This window comes from Polypterus senegalus, chromosome 14 (assembly GCF_016835505.1).
Source record: "Polypterus senegalus isolate Bchr_013 chromosome 14, ASM1683550v1, whole genome shotgun sequence".
Lineage (NCBI taxonomy): Eukaryota > Metazoa > Chordata > Cladistia > Polypteriformes > Polypteridae > Polypterus > Polypterus senegalus.
Window position 1 is genome coordinate 120,915,179 of NC_053167.1, and position 17,921 is coordinate 120,933,099.

At 44.1% G+C, this 17,921-nt stretch overlaps 1 protein-coding gene across 1 annotated transcript in view; it reads left to right on the plus strand.

The window, feature by feature from the left end:
- Positions 1-17,921, plus strand: part of LOC120514865 (BMP/retinoic acid-inducible neural-specific protein 3-like) — a 472,658-nt gene that overhangs the window by 366,877 nt on the left and 87,860 nt on the right. The window contains exon 5 of the mRNA XM_039735477.1: positions 8,361-8,466. Coding sequence (XP_039591411.1) covers positions 8,361-8,466 — 106 coding nt within the window. The remainder of the gene's footprint in view (positions 1-8,360; positions 8,467-17,921) is intronic.

Here is a 17,921-nt window from a genome sequence, read left to right on the forward strand (position 1 = left end):
CCACACAGCCACACATGCTGACTCAATGAAGATTTTAACTCGGTCTGGGATTCAAATTTAGGGCGCAAGATTTGCGAGGCAGTGGCTCACACCAATGCAGCCTAACAAATAAAATAATGAGGCGCAATTGGATTTGTATAGCAATTAATCCCATTTAACTAATGTTAGGACCAACATAAAATTGTTTCCTCAATTTTCAGCATTAATGAGAACAAAGTATAATGGTCAGAATGAAAACATTTGATGAAAATGTTCCAGTCGTAAAAAAAGTAGACAATAAAACTGAATAAAAAGCTGCAGCTTCAGAACTTACAAGATAAGAAGAAAGAAACTTCTACCTTTCTTTTTGTGTGACCAATGGAACATTTATAATGAGGTAATTATAAGTAAGAAAATACTCTCTGCTAGAGTTTGGCCACCCACACACTGCAGAACAAATTAGACTCACATCGAGATTCTAGGTATCTTCTCCATAGTAGGGCAATTATAATAGCAGTGATATAATAACTGGGCACATAGGCTTATTGGTTAATTGTTGCACTCACTGGTGTCTCTTCTTTCTTAGTTAAAACATGATGTACACCCTGTGCTTTTATCTCCTTCAAGTGTAGCTTTCTATCATCTGTCAAAAATTACACATTTTTATCGTTCTGCAACCAAAGCCTGCAGACTTTAAGCCACCAGCCTCTTACAAAATTGCATTTCTCTCTCAATCTTATTATGCCGGAAATGTAGAAACATAAATTTCAAAAGGTTTTCAGCTAACAGAATTTGCTATATTAACAAATGAATAATCTATTTTCAGAAACAAAAACAATAATTAACAATGACAACAGCCAATTTGTCTTCAAATACTCACTCAAACAATTGTGACTGATTAAAATGTATTTTTTTGAAGAAATCATATATGGAGAGTAATTTAAAAATACTTTCAAGCTATTTTTTGTACAGAATGATTTCTGCACGGTCTTGAAAATGACTCATTTCTATAAATGGATATTTACCATTTTAAACAGGAAACAATAAAGCTAGCTAAACATAAAAATCAAAACATAATTCCACTGTTCATTTGATGTTTCAGCACTGTGAATCTAAAAAAGTCCTAATTGGACCTTCTGTTTTCCTTATTTTAATTCCACTTATCAAATACAGCACAGTAATTTTTTTGAACTGTTATGACTGTATCTTGGGTGTTGTGGTTCTCATCATTATTGCTGAATTAAAATATGGAGCACATTTTGCAAGAATACCGATTTTCCACAAATTAGTTAGATTTCTGCTTCATCCACCTTTCAGTAGAACTGGGCTTTTAATGCCTTGTTGACAAAAAGTACAAACACAGATTTCCAGTAATGGAATAACAACTCTAAACCCAGTATTGTGCTTCATTAAAAAAAAAAAAACAGCACACACAAAAAGGGATGAAAAAAGAAATCTGCCTGGATCTTTGGACACATGGAATAAATTACCAAGTAGTTTGGTGAAGAGATCTGAAGGCCCCTAAAGTCCGGCTCAACTTAATGTTATTTTGAACACTTTGCATCCATGCATCCATGCACTTTCTAATCCCACCTTAGTCGCGTGAATGTCACAGAGAACCAAAGGCTGTCCAGGCAACAGTGGACATGGCATTAGACCATAAACACAAGGGCTCACTCCAACGTGGACCGTGGAAAGAAACTGGGGTCCACAGAGGAGAAAAGATTCAGACACCTAAAGGCACCTTTAAAAAGATTGGCAATCCACTGTGAACAACAGAGCATTAGTAAAACTATGACAAAAATCGGCCATTAAGTCCAACAAGCTCATCAATTCTATTCACCTAGATTGTCCAGAATAAAATCAAGATTAGATTACTTGATAATTTGTTTCACGTCTATGGTTCTTTCTAACATCTGTGTGAAATCTGTCCAGTGTTTACGACTATATCACGCTGTTCTTGTTGCAGCTGGGATCCACTGTACTAATTCCCTTTATAATTTTAAACACTTTGATCACCCTCTTAATCTCCATTTTCTTAAACCAAAAAGGTTCAAGTCCTTCAATCTCTCCTTATAGCCCATACCTGTAAATCCCTGAAATCGGTCTTGCTGCTCTCTTCTGGACTTTTTCAAGAGCCGCTCTATGTTATTTGTAACACAGAGAGCGAAACTGTACACAGTACTCCAGCTGGGACTCACTACTGTGTTATATAACTTAAGCATAACCTCCCTTGACTTGTACTCCACACTTCATGCTATATAATCTACAATCTTTCCTCTGTACACTGCCTGGAAGTTGAGTCCACTATGTCTCCTAGGCCTTACTCTTAAGGTGTAGTGTCAAGTTTCAGACACTACACTTCCATTGTGTAGTCAAGCCTAACATTTTTACTTCCTACATTTAATACTTTACATTTACATACATTAAATTTCATCTGCCACAAATTTGCCTAAGCCTGTATGTTGTCCGTGTCCCTCTGTAATGATTTAATAGATTCTAGATTACTTACCAAACCACATATTTTGGTCTCATCTGCAAACTTAACCAGCTTATTACTTATACTCCTATCCAAAACATACATACATATACACACACACATATATATATATTTATGGTAATGGATATTACCACAGGTATACACAGAAGGGGCATATGACAGATGGCTGGGGCCCATGCCCGCCTGGGATGCCCCTTCTGTGTATGTGCCAGGGGAGCAAGCATGGTACCTCCCCGGACCATATATATATATATATATATATATATATATATATATATATATATATATATATATATATATATATTGTCACGCACGCAGTAGGAGGTCATGGATTGATTCGACAGCACCTGGGAAACCACTCGCCAGGGAATGGTGGGGTATTAACTTTCTCCCTCTGCTTCCTCATAGAAAAAAAGACCTTCCTGCACCATAGGCCTGGATTGACCGCAGTGCGATACTTCCGCCCTTCCTCCGCCATCTTGCCCTGACGCCATCCTTCCCATCCTCCCTTGCGGTCCTTCCCGCATTCCTCCACTTCCGCTCCTCCCCAATAATGGCCGCGACGCCAGGAGTCGGCGCGCATTATGAACTTTTGTTTATGATTTTGACCTGTTTTTTTTTGTATTTACAATATACGGGCCGGAAAACCCCAACCCTTGCTACTGTCTCCTCGGTCCTTTACAAGTGGCGAGTCGGCAGGATACAGAGATCCCGGAATGACGGAGGGACAGGACCTGAACACCGTGCTGCAGGAATGAACGCCCAGCTCCAGGCCCTGCAGCAAGCGCAAGCCGCTACCACCGGGAGCTGGAGGCCACGGCCAGGTTAGTGGAAGCCCAACGGGCGAGACCAGACCCGCCAGGCAGCCGCCTCCTATGGTCCGGCGGGCCCTTCGAGGACGCCGATGCCTACCTGGGCATGTTTGAGAGGACGCCACCCGAACGAAAGTGGCAGCGGTCCGAGTGGGCGCCCATCTTGGCGCCATACCTGAAGGGACGCGCTGGCCTATTATGACCTCCTGAGGAGGAGGCCGCTAATTACGACCTCCTCAAGCCCAAATACTGGCCCGCTACGGCATTAGCCCGGCCAGCAGGCGTCAATGGCGGAACTGGGTCTTTGACCCGAAAAGCCGCCGCGCCCAGGCGCTCGAAGTTCTGGGGCAAGATGGGCCGCTGGCTACGGCCAGAGAGCCCGACGGGCGGAAAGTGGTCGAGCGGGTGGCCTGTGAAGGCCTGGTCAACGCGATGCCCAGTTCCCTCGCCCAGCAGGTCCGGGACACGCCTATCAGAACATGTCGGGCCTCCTCGACGCCCTGGAGCGCCAGTTGGCGGTCCTCCACTTGGGGGTCAGAAAAGCCTGCTCGCTGGAACCGCAGGGACGGGCGGCCACCCCGAAGCCCTCGACGCGCTGCAGAAGCGCCAGCCAGAGCCAGAGAGAGGCCGGGTCCGCCGCTGTTTCAAGTGTGGCGAGACCGCCACCTGCTGCCAAACTGCCCCCATCACATCGCCCGGAGCCTATGGACTGCAGCTGGACATCATCGGAGAGGTATTGTACCCGCCGCATCCCTTGGCGAGTCCGAACACGGGAGTGGTGTTGCTAAATGGGCACGCCGTGGTGGCTTTGTTTGATTCCGCAGCAACATTACCATTGTTGCTCGCCGCTTGTCTTACCGCAACAGTGGTTAAAACAGCATTTGTTGGTTACCTGTGTGCATGGGGGACTAGGTCATATCGCTCCGCCACTGCTATGTTACCTGGAAGGGGAACCAATCCAAATGACGGTCGCTGTGTTACCTGACCCCCTTCCCAGTGATTCTGGGACAAGACTGGTCTAAAAGAATCAGCGGTAAGCCATTCGCCGCCTCCCGGGCCTCGCTGGATCTTGTCATGAGGGGAAAAGGCACCTCCCGCGCCTCCACGCCGTGCACAAGGGCAGGCCCTATGGGCGCTGGTGTCTCGGGGACCTTCCGTGGCTACGGACCTTGACCCGAAGATTCCGCCGGAGAAGGGACTAGCCAGGAACTCTTCCCGGCCCAGGCCCCAAGACTCCTCGCGCCTGGACCATCAATTTCGTCCACGCCGCCTCCTTTAAGAGGGAGCAGTGGAATGATGACTCCCGCGCTTTGCCCGAATGCGATCGTTCTGCCTAACAGCTCAACAGCGGACGGATCCACACCGCTGGAACCCTTCTTTGTCCTTGAGAATGATCTGTTGTACCGAAAGTGGCTACCCATGAGGGCGAGGTGCGGAAGTTGTTGCTAATTCCGCTACCTTCCGGGCGGAGATATGCGAAGTTGGCACATGCTCACCTCCTAGGCCCACCTCGGGCCAAAAACACTGGAGAGGATTAAGCCCGCTTTTACTGGCCTGGGATCAATGAGGAGGTCCGCGGTTCTGTCAATCCTGTCCGGAGTGCCAGACCCGCCAGATTCCTAGGAGGGACCGTGCTCCTCTAGTCCCTATTCCCTCGTGGACATCCCTTTGAAAGGATAGGGGTCGATTTGGTGGGACCCTGGAGCCCTCAACCCGTGGCCACAAGTATATCCTAGTCATGGTGGACTATGCCACCCGGTACCCAGAGGCGGTTCCCCGCGCCCGCTAATACTAAAAGCATCGCACGGAACTGGTTAACTTGTTTTCACGCTGCGGCATACCCAAGGAGGTCCTCACGACCAGGGTACGCCTTCACTTCGGATACGCTCAAGGAGGTAGCCAAATTACTGCAGATAAAGCACCTGAAAGCGCCAGTCTATCACCCGCAAACTGACGGGTTGGTCGAACGATTTAATCAGACGCTTAAGCAGATGCTCCGCAAGGTAGTCAGCGCTGACGGCAGGAACTGGGACCAGCTCCTCCCGCCGTGCTTTTGCCTACCGGGAGGTACCCCAGGCCTCTACAGGCTTCTCCCCTTTGAATTACTATACGGGCGACAACCCCGGGAATCCTCGACATCCTAAAAGAAGGCTGGGAGGCCGAGGCTCTTCCCTCCTCTAACATTTTGAGTACGTGCGCAACTGCGCCGACCACTCACAAAGATCAGGCCCCTCCTAAAAGAGCACGTGACTCGGCGCAAGCAGCGCAGGCCCGGTGTTACAACCGCAACTCCGCCCTCAGGGAGTTCCGCCTGGGACCGAAGTTATGGTGCTCGCCCCACCTCCCACTCAAGCTGCTCGCCACTGGCAAGGGCCTTACGAGGTTAAGGAGAGAAAGGACTCGCCGACTATTTGGTGAAACAGCCCAATCGCCGACCGAAAGTGAGAGGATCTATCATGTCAACCTGTTAAAGCCCTGAGAGATAGAGAGGAGCTCCCAGCCCCGTAGGTCACTCTCCCTTTCGCAAGCACAACTGCCCTTAACCTCGGCGAAGAGCTGAACCCCAAGCAGCGGCAGGAGTTAGCCCAAACACTCCGAGCCATCCCCGAGGTAGTGAGCGAGTCACCCGCCGGACCGCTGATTGAGCACGATATAGTCACGGAGCCCGGGTAATCGTCCGGAGAGGCCCTACCGACTCCGGAGGCAAAACGCGCAGAGGTCGAACTGGAGGTGAAACGATGTTGGACATGGACATAATTGAAGAGAGCCATAGTCCCTGGTCCAGCCCTATTGTCCTCGCCTCCAAGCCAGACGGCTCCTGGAGGTTCTGTAATGACTTTAGACGCCTGAATCAGATCTCCAAGTTCGATGCCTACCCCATGCCCCGCATTGACGACCTCCTTGAGCGGCTGGGTACGGCTCGATATCTGACTACCCTTGACATGACAAAAGGGTATTGGCAAATTCCTTTAACGGCATCCGCAAAGGAGAAAACGGCCTTTAGCACCCCTAGCGGGCACTGGCAGTACAAGGTCCTCCCATTTGGGCTGCACGGGCCCCGCGACCTTCCAACGCCTGGTAGATAGAGTGCTGAAGCCCCACCAGTCCTATAGTGCCGCTTACCTGGATGACGTTGTCATCTATTCCGCACCTGGGAGGAGCATCTACTGCAGGTCGCAGCTGTCCTCCTAACACTGGCTAAAGCCGCCTCCGCATAAACCCCGGAAGTGTTTTTGGATTAAAGGAGGCCAAATATTTAGGCTACCTCGTGGGACAAGGACAGGTGCGCCACAGAGCTCCAAAGTTAAAGACATCTTAGAATGGCCCCGTCCGAGTACCAAGAAACAGGTGCAGGCTTTCTTGGGGCTTGCGGGTTACTACCGCCGGTTTGTTCCCCGCTTCTCCGAAAGAGCAGCACCCTTGACTGACCTGACAAAAAAGGGCGCTCCCCTATACGTGGTGTGGACCGACAAAGCAGAACACGCGCTCAGTGACCTAAAGAAGGCCCTAACGCCGGCACCTGTGTTACGGACGCCCGATTTTGGGCTCCCGCTTATTCTCCAGACCGACGCCGGACACAGGCCTGGGTGCCGTGCTGAGCCAAAGCGCCGATGGTGTCGAGCACCCTGTGATGTACCTTAGCCGAAACTGATGGACCGGGAGACCCGCACGCTGCAGTGGAGAGGGAGGCCTTGGCCATTAAGGGGGCAGTGACCCACCTCCGTACTACCTGCTGGGTCGCGAATTCGCTCTGGTGACTGATCACGCTGCACTTCAGTGGATGTCCCTACACAAAGAGTCGAATCCGCGGGTCACCAGGTGGTTCCTGGACTTACAGCCGTATAAGTTCACTGTCACTTATCGGCGGGCACCCTTCAGGCCAATGCCGATGCCTCTCTCGTATTCACGACCTCTCGGTTAGGTCCGCCCACCTGACGGTCCTGGGCTAAGGGGGATCGTGTCACGCACGCGCAGTAGGAGGCGCGGATTGATTCGATAGCACCTGGGAAACCACTCCGCCAGGGAATGGTGGGGTATTAACTTTCTCCCTCTGCTTCCTCATAGAAAAAAGACCTTCCTGCACCATAGGCCTGGAGTGACCGCAGTGCGATACTTCCGCCCTTCCTCCGCCATCTTGCCCTGACGCCATCCTTCCCATCCTCCCTTGCGGTCCTTCCCGCATTCCTCCACTTCCGCTCCTCCCCAATAAAATGGCCGCGACGCCAGGAGTCGGCGTCGCGCATTATGAACTTTTGTTTATGATATTTATTTTGTTTTGTATTTTACAATATACGGGGCCGGAAAACCCCAACACTTGCTACTGTCTCCTCGGTCTTTACAATATATATATATATATATATATATAGGATGGATGGATATATATATATATATGCTATGTGTATATATATATATATATATATATATATAACCTAATTCTGAAAATGTTCCCTTTACTTTCTGTGTCATTTATGTTCCCACATGCAGACTGTGCACTGAATTCCCATTACTTTTAGTTTGATCAGTAAAATTTCATGTGGTACCTTATCAGAAGTCTTCTGAAAATAAAAATATCACATTCATTTATCTTATGGTATGCTTTTGTTGTTTCTTCATAGAACTCCAGCATATTAGTGAAACATGGCCTTCCTCGTGTGAGCCCATGTTGAGTATATTGAGAGTGATACTCTTCTCCTTGACATTTTCTGCTCGATCTTTTCCTTAATGATGTCTTTCATTAATTTACCTGTGATTCATGTTAATCAGTTGCACCTCCTTCTATGACTTCACGCCGTCCTATTGTTCCTCTTTTTTCTTGCTAATTAATCAGCATGAGCTGATTTGATCATTAATTCTGAATATGCTAATGAAGATCTACTTACTGTTTTTAGAAAGAGCTTCCAACTTCAGTACTTTGGACAGCAACAAAGACGCATTAAAAAGTAAATTCCCACACAGGCATCCCAAAAACTTCTAATATTATTAAAAAATACAAAAACATGCATATTGTATAAATAAAAAATAGCAAATAATAAATTAAATAAAATAAATCTTTTTTGATTGTTTCCCAGGTAACAGAAACACGAACTGGCCCTCTTGGATGCAGTAACTATGACAACCTGGATTCTGTCAGTTCTGTTCTGGTTCAGAGTCCTGAAAACAAAGTTCATTTGCAAGGTAGGCAACGTATTTTGGATAGTTAATTTTTTTTTCATTGTAATTGGTGGTGCAGAAAAGGATAATAAGATTCAAGGCTGCTATTCATCAAAAAAGATAAAACCAAAAAAGTCCTTTGTTGAATATTCAATTACATGTTTCATCATTGGCTTGGTAGATATGTAGCAATTAAAATTCAATTGTGTAAGAGACAGATATGAGAAGTCTGTTTTGACAGTTTTTTTTTTTTTACATTCTTATGCAGATATCAGTTTTTATTTCTGTGTGCTTCTGTTTTTTTTATTTTTAACTGAAGGTGTACAGCTTGCTAAATGGAAGTGCAAAACAGGCCATAAACTCAGGAAAGGGCTAAATAAAGTCAAATCTGTATTTTGCAGTCAAATTAAGGTTATCAAACTCTGGGGTATTAACAAACTGGGTGAATACGTCTCAGGGGGAAAAGCGGTAAAATGAGGGAGACTGCGTAATTTGTCACCATTTGTCTACTGGGATGAAAGCAATGCTTTATAGATCAAAGGTGAAAGAAAAAAATGGCAAGACAATGGTCAATTAATGGATTTTTTTATAATGCTTTTTCAAAGAATTTCAGAAAGGACCCTCCTCCAGTGAAATGTATTACTGAATTTGGCACAAGTGGGACACCAGTTTATCATAAAGCAAACCCTTGCATACAAATTTTCTTATGAAACTACTTTATGATAGCATTAATAGTCTAAATCTTTATATATGGCAGGTTCAGAAAGTATTCAGTTCCTTCTCTTTCCATGCATTGTGTTGTACGTTTATTTTTAAATAAATACATTTGTTATTTTTGCTCATCAATCTACACTCAGTAACCCATAATGACAAAGTGAAAGCATGTTTTCAGAAGGTTTGCGTGGATGCATGTGTGCATATGTATGTACATTCAACTAAATAAAGCTTATTTAACTTTATTTAGTGGTTTCACTTAGTGCAGCCTCACAGCAATGTAACACGTTCACATTTAAATGCAACAAAAAACTTTACAATTTACTAATTAACTAATTACATAATAAGTCCACCAAAACACAGATTTGGTTAAACAGACTGAAAGCAAAATAGTTTAAAACTAATTTACATAAATGAAGCCCAACAATGTCTTTCCTTTAATTAATTTGTTGAGCTGTGGTTGACAATAGAGGCAGCAGTCTTCAATACATGTGAATGATTACCAAAGTAATAAAAGTATAAAATTTATAAATGATAGAGAATATAAACTATGGGAGAACATGCATACCCCACACAGTAGACACCTTTGTGATGAATTGATTCAGGGTTCCTAATACTATGAGAGTGTGCATTGACCTTAAATGAGGAGTATTATTTCACTGTAGTTATCAGATGTGTCAAACTCACACCCTAGGACGGACGGACTCACACTCCAGGGATGGAGGGCCTGCAGTTTTTTCATTTCAGCCGTTTTCTTAATAAGTAACTAATTGCTGCCACTAATGGTACAGACTTTTTTGCCTTAGTATTAATTTACTTGCCTTTTAAAATTTAGAACCCTTAATTGTTTCTTTTTCCTTGAAGAATAAGCTTAACATTTTTAAAGTCAAAGTTATTTCTTCACAAACGTGCTATATATGTATTTGCCAAGTAAAATTGTGTTCTAAAATGAATTGCTTTCTGGGAATTTAAAAAAGTACCTTGGCTACACCAGTGCATTACAATACATTGTTGTCTATGGGACTTGGAGGAGAAGCTAAAAAACTCACCAAATACTGTACGTCCATTTTTTAAGCCAAGACAGTTAAGTATTGATCTGTGTCTTGCAATTACACACAATAGTAAAACATATGTTACTAGCCTACGCCGCATAATCAGGCCGCTTTTTAAATGATTTTTAAGCACAGAGGAAAAAATAAACATTTGAAAAATCTGTAATTTAATAAACCACCAAGAAAAGTAACATTGCAACAATGCACGTTACGAACCAACATACAATTGTCCGTGACTGAAAACCAGAGGAACGCCGTCACGCCTTCTCCTTGCAAAGCGAAGGACGGAGTTGAACGGCGCTCGTTCGGTACGCACTGCCCACTTAAAAGCCCACCCCGGGTGGGGTTTAAAAAGGGTAGGGACGTAATCAGTGCGAGCGTATGACCCACACGTACTGGGAATTTCTCGTTCGTGGGGAACAATTGCAAGCCACGGTCTCCATCACGAATGGGGCTCAATGGCTTACCCACGCCTCCCCGCGCCGGGTAGACACACGTTGATCCATTCAGTGTAGCGCACATGCAGTACTGGACATACAAGTGCATCACAGACCTGTTAATGCTCAATCTCACGTGGCTGAAAGCCACTTGTCCCTCTAAGAATTTGGACGCCGACCGCTGTTGGGTCGTATAACTATTTAGCAGGCGGGAGTCTCGTTCGTTTTCGGAAATAACCAGCCAAATCACTCCACCAACTAAGAACTGCCATGCACCACCACCCACAGAATCGAGAAAGAGCTATCAATCTGTCAATCCTCTTTGGCTGCCTTTCCATATATAATCCACCAAGACACCCGACCACGGTAGTAGCGAGGTGGGAGAGGGGTGCGTACAAAGTGCAGGAGCATCTAAGAAGACGCATGTTTGTCGCGGATGCGAATTGCTGTATGTAGCGTGTAAAACAGTTTGCTAAGCTGCACACGGTCATGCGTCGTAACCGAAAACTCATTTTTTAAAGACTGCTCACTTCATTGTGTTTTAACCTCAGTTGTAAAGGATTGTTTTAATGATCCCATGGGATACCCCTCGCAAACAGTTTTAGACGCTGCATATGGCGATTCACCTCCGCGAGAAACATGCCTCTATTAACGGTCAACGTGTGGGAGGGGGGTGTGTACAAAGGGTAGGGACGAAAACAGTGGGAGAGCATGAGTCGCACTTTGTGGCAATTCCACGGTTTGCAGCCCGAATGAGCTTCAACGGCTTACCCACGCCTAGACACACGCTCAGTCTCATGCATAATTATTTATTGATGGTTGAACACTTCTGGAAAGACACAGGGACACCCCTCGCAAACTGTTCTACACGCCGCATACAGCGATTCGCATATGCGACAAACAAACTGTTTTACACACTGCATACAGCGAATCACATCCGCGACATGATTTTTCCTAGATGGTCCTGTCGCGTCCACCCTCGCACTCGAAGCATACACACTGCCTGCTCATGTGCCCGGTCGCAAGCCGCGTCCAGCCTCGTTCTCGAAGCATACACACCGAGAATGCTCACAGAGAAGCTCACGGAGAGCCATCCACCAGCTGCCTGTGTGTGTGCCTCTGTTTGTCTCTGGCGCGGCTTTCTCTTGCCTCTGTGTGAACCGGTCAGGCCCAGAGAAGGTCAGCTGCTGACAGAGCGTCTCGACTGTTGCAGGGCCTGCATTGGTGAAGCAGGTGAGACGGTAATGAAACAGAGGCACAGGGCTTATTGGTTTTTATTGGTCATTGTGCTTTAACCTCAGTTTTAAAGGATTGTTTTAAGGATCCCATGGGATACCCCTCGCAAACCGTTTCACACGCTGGCGATTCACCTCCGCGAGAAACATGCCTCTATGAACAGTCAACGTAGCTCAGAGGTACCTGACATTAACCTGACCTGCACTGCATGTGGCCTCTACGACAGACGAACATAAATGACGCCATTTTTTCTGTGTTGTCGCATCCGAAGTTGGTGGGCGTGGCCCTGCGAGTTGTCGTCGTATCCAATGGTCTTGGAGTTGGTGGGCGTGGCTCCTTCCTGTGTGCCATAGGTGTCTCACTTGTCGGTGGCTTAGTGTATCCACGCCCCTTCCGGCGTGCTTTTCATGGTTGTCTTGCCTTAGTGAATTTTATATATAGATAGTTGAACAAAAAACACCAATGTTAAGAGATTCAGCCATTTTGTTTATTTATTTTTTAATTTTATTGATTTTATTGAAATCATACAACATTCCATACAAATAGATAAATTTTTACAAAAATAGGATCAAAAATAAATCAACCCCCACCCCTGTTCCCAGGGGAGATTCAGCCATTTTAAAAGAAGCCTAGCTGTGCACCATAGCCTAGCACTTAGCCTCCCTGCACAACATCCTTTCATGCTTCCAGTGTGTGGTTTCCTCCTGACAGATCAAATCACATGAAGACTTTCATGCTGTATGGTTGGTTTTATGTTGATTCACTTCCGTATTTACATGAGAATTTGCACAAGTGAAGAGAAATGTATTTTTACCACGAGAAAAATAGTACCAGGAATATGTGATGAAATGATCATTTCCAGATGCTTTTTGTTGTCACAAACATACATCAGAAACACGGAAGCTGTGGATCAATACTTAACAACTGTCTTGGCTTGAAAAAAATAGACATATTCAGTAGGTTTTTAAGCTTTTTGTCTGTGCCCCATAACCTCCATTGTAAAGCACAAGCACAGGCAAGACATTTTTTTCACATTTATAGAATGTGCTTAACTTTATAACACAATTTTACATACAAACAATGTTTGTGAAGAAATAACCTTAACATGTAAAAAAAACACACGTATCCTTTTATTATCTAATAAGAATCACATTTATTGGCCAAGGGTGGCACGGTGGTGCAGTGGTAGCGCTGCTGCCTTGCAGTTAGGAGACCTGGGTTCGCTTCCCGGGTCCTCCCTGCGTGGAGTTTGCATGTTCTCCCCGTGTCTGCGTGGGTTTCCTCCCACAATCCAAAGACATGCAGGTTAGGTGTATTGGCGATTCTAAATTGGCCCTAGAGTGTGCTTGGTGTGTGTGTGTACTGTGGTGGGTTGGCACCCTGCCCTGGATTGGTTTCTGCCTTGTTGGCTGGGATTGGCTCCAGCAGACCCCCGTGACCCTGTATTCGGATTCAGCGGGTTAGAAGATTGATGAATTTATTGGCCAAGTATGCTCACATACAAGGAAGTTGAGTGGTTTTTTTTTTAATTTTTTAATGATTCTCCAGGATAGATAATGTCCCTCAGTTTTGTTTTACTTCTCTCCTTTGCTACGACCTCCAGGGGGTCCAAGGTAAGAAGAATGTTGTAAGATATTTGGGGGATGCCCAAGGTGAGCAAAGACAGCTGAATTAACCCTTCATGAGCTTGATAGCCTGTGGAAAGAAACTGTTGTTATATCTGCATGTTTGGTGTAGTTTAGTCTATAATGCTTTGAAGATGGGTGAAATTCAAAGAGGTTGTGTCCTGGATGTGAGGGGTCAGTGATGAGTTTTCTTGCCTGCCTCAAGTCCTATTTGTTGGTAAGACTGGTGCCAGTGATCTTTTCAGCAGACCTGATTGTTGTACTCTGTTCTTGTCTTATTTAGTTGCTGATCCACACCACACTGTGATGGATGAGCTTAGAACAGACTCGATGATTGCTGTGTAGAACTGAATTGGCAGCTACTGTGGTAGATTACACCCCCTCAGCTGTCACATGAAGTACATCCACTGCTGTGCCTTTTTCATTATTGAATCTATGTTGGCCTTCCATGTCAAGTCTTGAGTGATTATAAATCCCAAAAACATGAAGGTTTCTACAACAGACACATTATTGTTAAGTATGAAGAGGAGAGGCAGTATTGGGGTCTATTGTCATCTCCACAGTTTTAAGTGTGCTTAGCTCCAGATTGTTTGACCACACCAAAGGATCAGCTGCTCAACCTTTGTTCTGTATGCAGACTTGTCACCATGATGAGTCCATTGAGGGTTGTGTCATCTGCATATCTGATGAGTTTGACAGAGGGGCCCATAGTGGTGCGGCCATTAGTAAAGATGGAGGTGAGCAGGGAATACACATCCCTGGGAGGTACCAGGGCAAACTGTATGGGAGCTGGAGGTGAGTTTCCCCATTTTGACCTGCTGTTGTTTGTCAGGAAATTCAATTCAATCCAATGACATGTGGGTTCTGGGACAAAAATCTGGGTGCGTTTAGAGAGTAGGAGTTCAAGGATGAAGTTAAACAATGGACTGAAGTTCGCAAACATAGGTCCCTGTGTTGTCAAGGTGTTATGGGATGTAGCATAGGCCCATAGCAACTGCATCATCCACTAATCTGTTTGCTCAGTAGAAGATGATCCAGCAGGGGAACTGTGATGCCCTTCAAGTGAGCTAGCACTAGCCTCTCAAAAGGTTTTCACGACCACAGAGAAACAAGCCTGTCAAAGAAACAAGCCTGTAATCATTCAGCTCTGTTATCAAGTCAAATGAAGTCAAGTGCCTTTATTGTCATACCATCTATACACAGTATTACAGCATACAGGGGCACAAAGAAATGTTCCCCAGGACCACAGTGAAAAATACAGTATACATAAACACAGGACAAGTGCAAGACAAAAATAGGCTGAAAATGAGGGCCTTTTTTTAGATCTACAGGTCCAAAAGTTGGGGGGAACCTCAAAAAGCTCATCATCTCGCATAACTAGACATCAAGACGAGTTGAATGATATTATATGTTGGGGTTTTCTCGTACCAGTGAGTCATTAGGTGCCGGACAAAGAAAACCGAGATACAATAACAACAACAACAACATTGATTTCAAAACATTTATAAGTACTACTACTACTACTTCTTCTTCTTCCTCTTCTTCTTCTTCTCCTCCTTCTCCTCCTCTCTTAGGAACACAATAATCAAAAATAGTTATAGTTGCTATCATCTTTCCTCAGGTTTCAGTACTTTTTAATTTTGGATTGTCCCATAATTATATCATCCATTAATATGATATGATATCTCCTTTCCTTCCCTATTTTATTGTTACTAATTCTGAAGAAGTCAGATTAGAAGTCCTTTCACAGTTTAATCATTATTTGTAAAAGCAAATAAACTATTCAGCCATTATTATTGAGTAGCATGCATATCTTACTAATTTACTGCTCCATTACTGAATCTCTTGCTTGAAAACACCAAATTCAACTTTCTGGAATAATATGCACACTAATTTAAATGATTTCATATAATGCAACCTGTTAAATGTTAATGTTTTGCTTTCATAACATGGTTATTTAATTTTTTGCTCCATTAGCAATGCAGTCATCTTTTTTTAACACGCTTGCACCTGATTTGCTTTCTCTTTTCTTTTCCTGGAATTCTGCATTTATAAGCAGGCAGGTGTTTTTATTGGTAAAGATGTAAACCGGAGTGGGACCTTAAACTAAAAATTCTGTGATTTTATTAATATTGAGGTGGTTGTCAAATATCTGTGTAAGTATCCAGGGGTGATGATATAGGAGAGCACTATATGAAAAAAACATGTCTAGCACTTGTCCTTTTGCATGTCTGCCTTATACAGAAAAAATATATATAAATAAAACAAAAATTCCTTTGCAATCACTTCCAGTTTTGTGTAGTTCTGTTTAGCTCCTACCACAGAGATACCAAAGAAAGAAAGAAAGAAAGAAAAAGAGTTTTTTTGAGTTTTAAATATACCTTTTATTCAACATTCAACAATCAATACAAAAATCAACAAGAAAAAGAACATCCTATGTAACCTATGAATGAGTATTCTGCCGTAGTTTCATAAAAATGAATTCACCAAAAGAAAAAATATAATGATTAATTCACAAAACAAAAACACATTCCGCATTAACAATTTTATAAATTGCATTCATTGCATACCACTGTTCTATAAATGTTTGCAAATTGTGGGTCATCCTATAAAACTAGAACTCTAAGTTCTTATTTCTTATTTTGAACTAGACGAAGCCCACCGTAGCATACGGCGGTGTAAGAATAGGAACGGAAAACGGTGAGAAAGGAATTCAGAAATCAAGAAGAAATAAATACTTCTTGAAAGACGCAGTTGTGAATAGGTGTTTTGGTGATGACGACAGATAATGAGTCGAAAGATCTAACCCTAGAAAAAGCCACGTACAACTGACCGTGGCTGAAGACTGGTTGTTAGAATTATTGTGAAGAGTAAACAGCATGTGGGATATCAGGTCTGTGCTCTGGTCTTTGGGTATCTGGCAGTGCATGTAGAATTTCCGGCCAAGCAGGATTACATGTGAAAGTGATAAATAAATGAGGCTGTCTGAATTTACGTGCTATGGCCATAGCATCCTGCTAGTTTTGTTGCATGTATCTTGGACTTCCTGGAAATGTGGACGGCAATATAATCATTTTGCCTACACGTACGTTTTTATTTTCAGCGTTTGCTTGCAGTGCATCTGACAGTCCTTTGTATTGTTCCACGCGCAAATCTTGTTGATCTAATCTGAGGTAGTTGAGTTGCACGCCCTCTGTTTTAACATCCGCATCTACGACGTACTGTTGGAATAGTTTGCCGCTGGAGTGCAAAATACTAAATATATTCCTCATTGCTAATCTGTACGCGTAAAATTGACATTGAGTAAGCCTTCTTCGTTTGGAGGTTCTTTTATCGGGATCATGTTGTAAATCTTTGTGCCAGGCAATGTCTCCATAAGGGAATAAAAGTGGGTAAACCATAAGATTGCAATTCACATTGAGCATGGAAATCTATTTACAGGAGTTGCCTATGGGACAGATGCAAATCGCTGCAACATTGGTGTGACATGTCGGGGGGCATTGTAGCATCGTAAATTCTGCCTAGGGTTTTCCCCGAAAAGCTTTCGTACAGCTGCTGTTTGAATGGACTGAGCAATTTAAGCATACTGCAGATGCTTGGCGAGAAATGCCGTGTCAGCTGCGGGTGGGCAGGACCGGTTTTGAGGGTGGACGCGGGAGGAGAGTTAGAGTTGGCAGGCGGGGCTCTGTCGAGTGTATCCCATGGTCTTAGAGTTGGCGGGCGAGGCTCTGTATTACTTGCACTCACAGTCTTGCATGCCCTTAGTGAATTATATATAGATTGTGCCTTAAAGAAGCCCACCAAGTCAGACTCCCTGTCACTCTTAATTTTTTCCTTCCTAGTGATTTAAATGGCAATTTTAGCCTGGCCCAATACAAAAAAAAGGAGCAACCCTGTCTAATCCCTTTATCTACTTTGAATTGAGTGCTCAGCCTAACATTGATTTTCAGTACACCCTGAATGTCACTATAGAGCACCCGAACCATGGAAACAAAGCAGGGTAGGAAACCAAATCCCATTAGTACTCGCCAAAGGTTCTGGTGCTCCACCAAATCAAAAGCCTTCTCCTGGTCCAAGGAAATGAGACCACCGTGTAATCCAGTTTGCAGATTTCAAATGTATCCCTAATAAAAAAGATGTTGTCATATATGGACCTATTTGGTACACAGTAACTCTGATCAGGGTGAATGACATGCCCCAACACCTCCTTTTATTTTCATAGTCAACACCTTAGAAAAAATGTTATAGTCAGTACAAAGCAATGCTACTGGCCTCCAGTTCTTAATATTACAGAGATCACCTTTTTTTGGAATGAGGGCAACAACAGCTCTTCTACAGCTCAAGGGGAGGAGACCTTTATCAAAGCACTCTGAAGAACCACAAGTAGGTCTGCTCCGATGAACTCCCAAAACAAC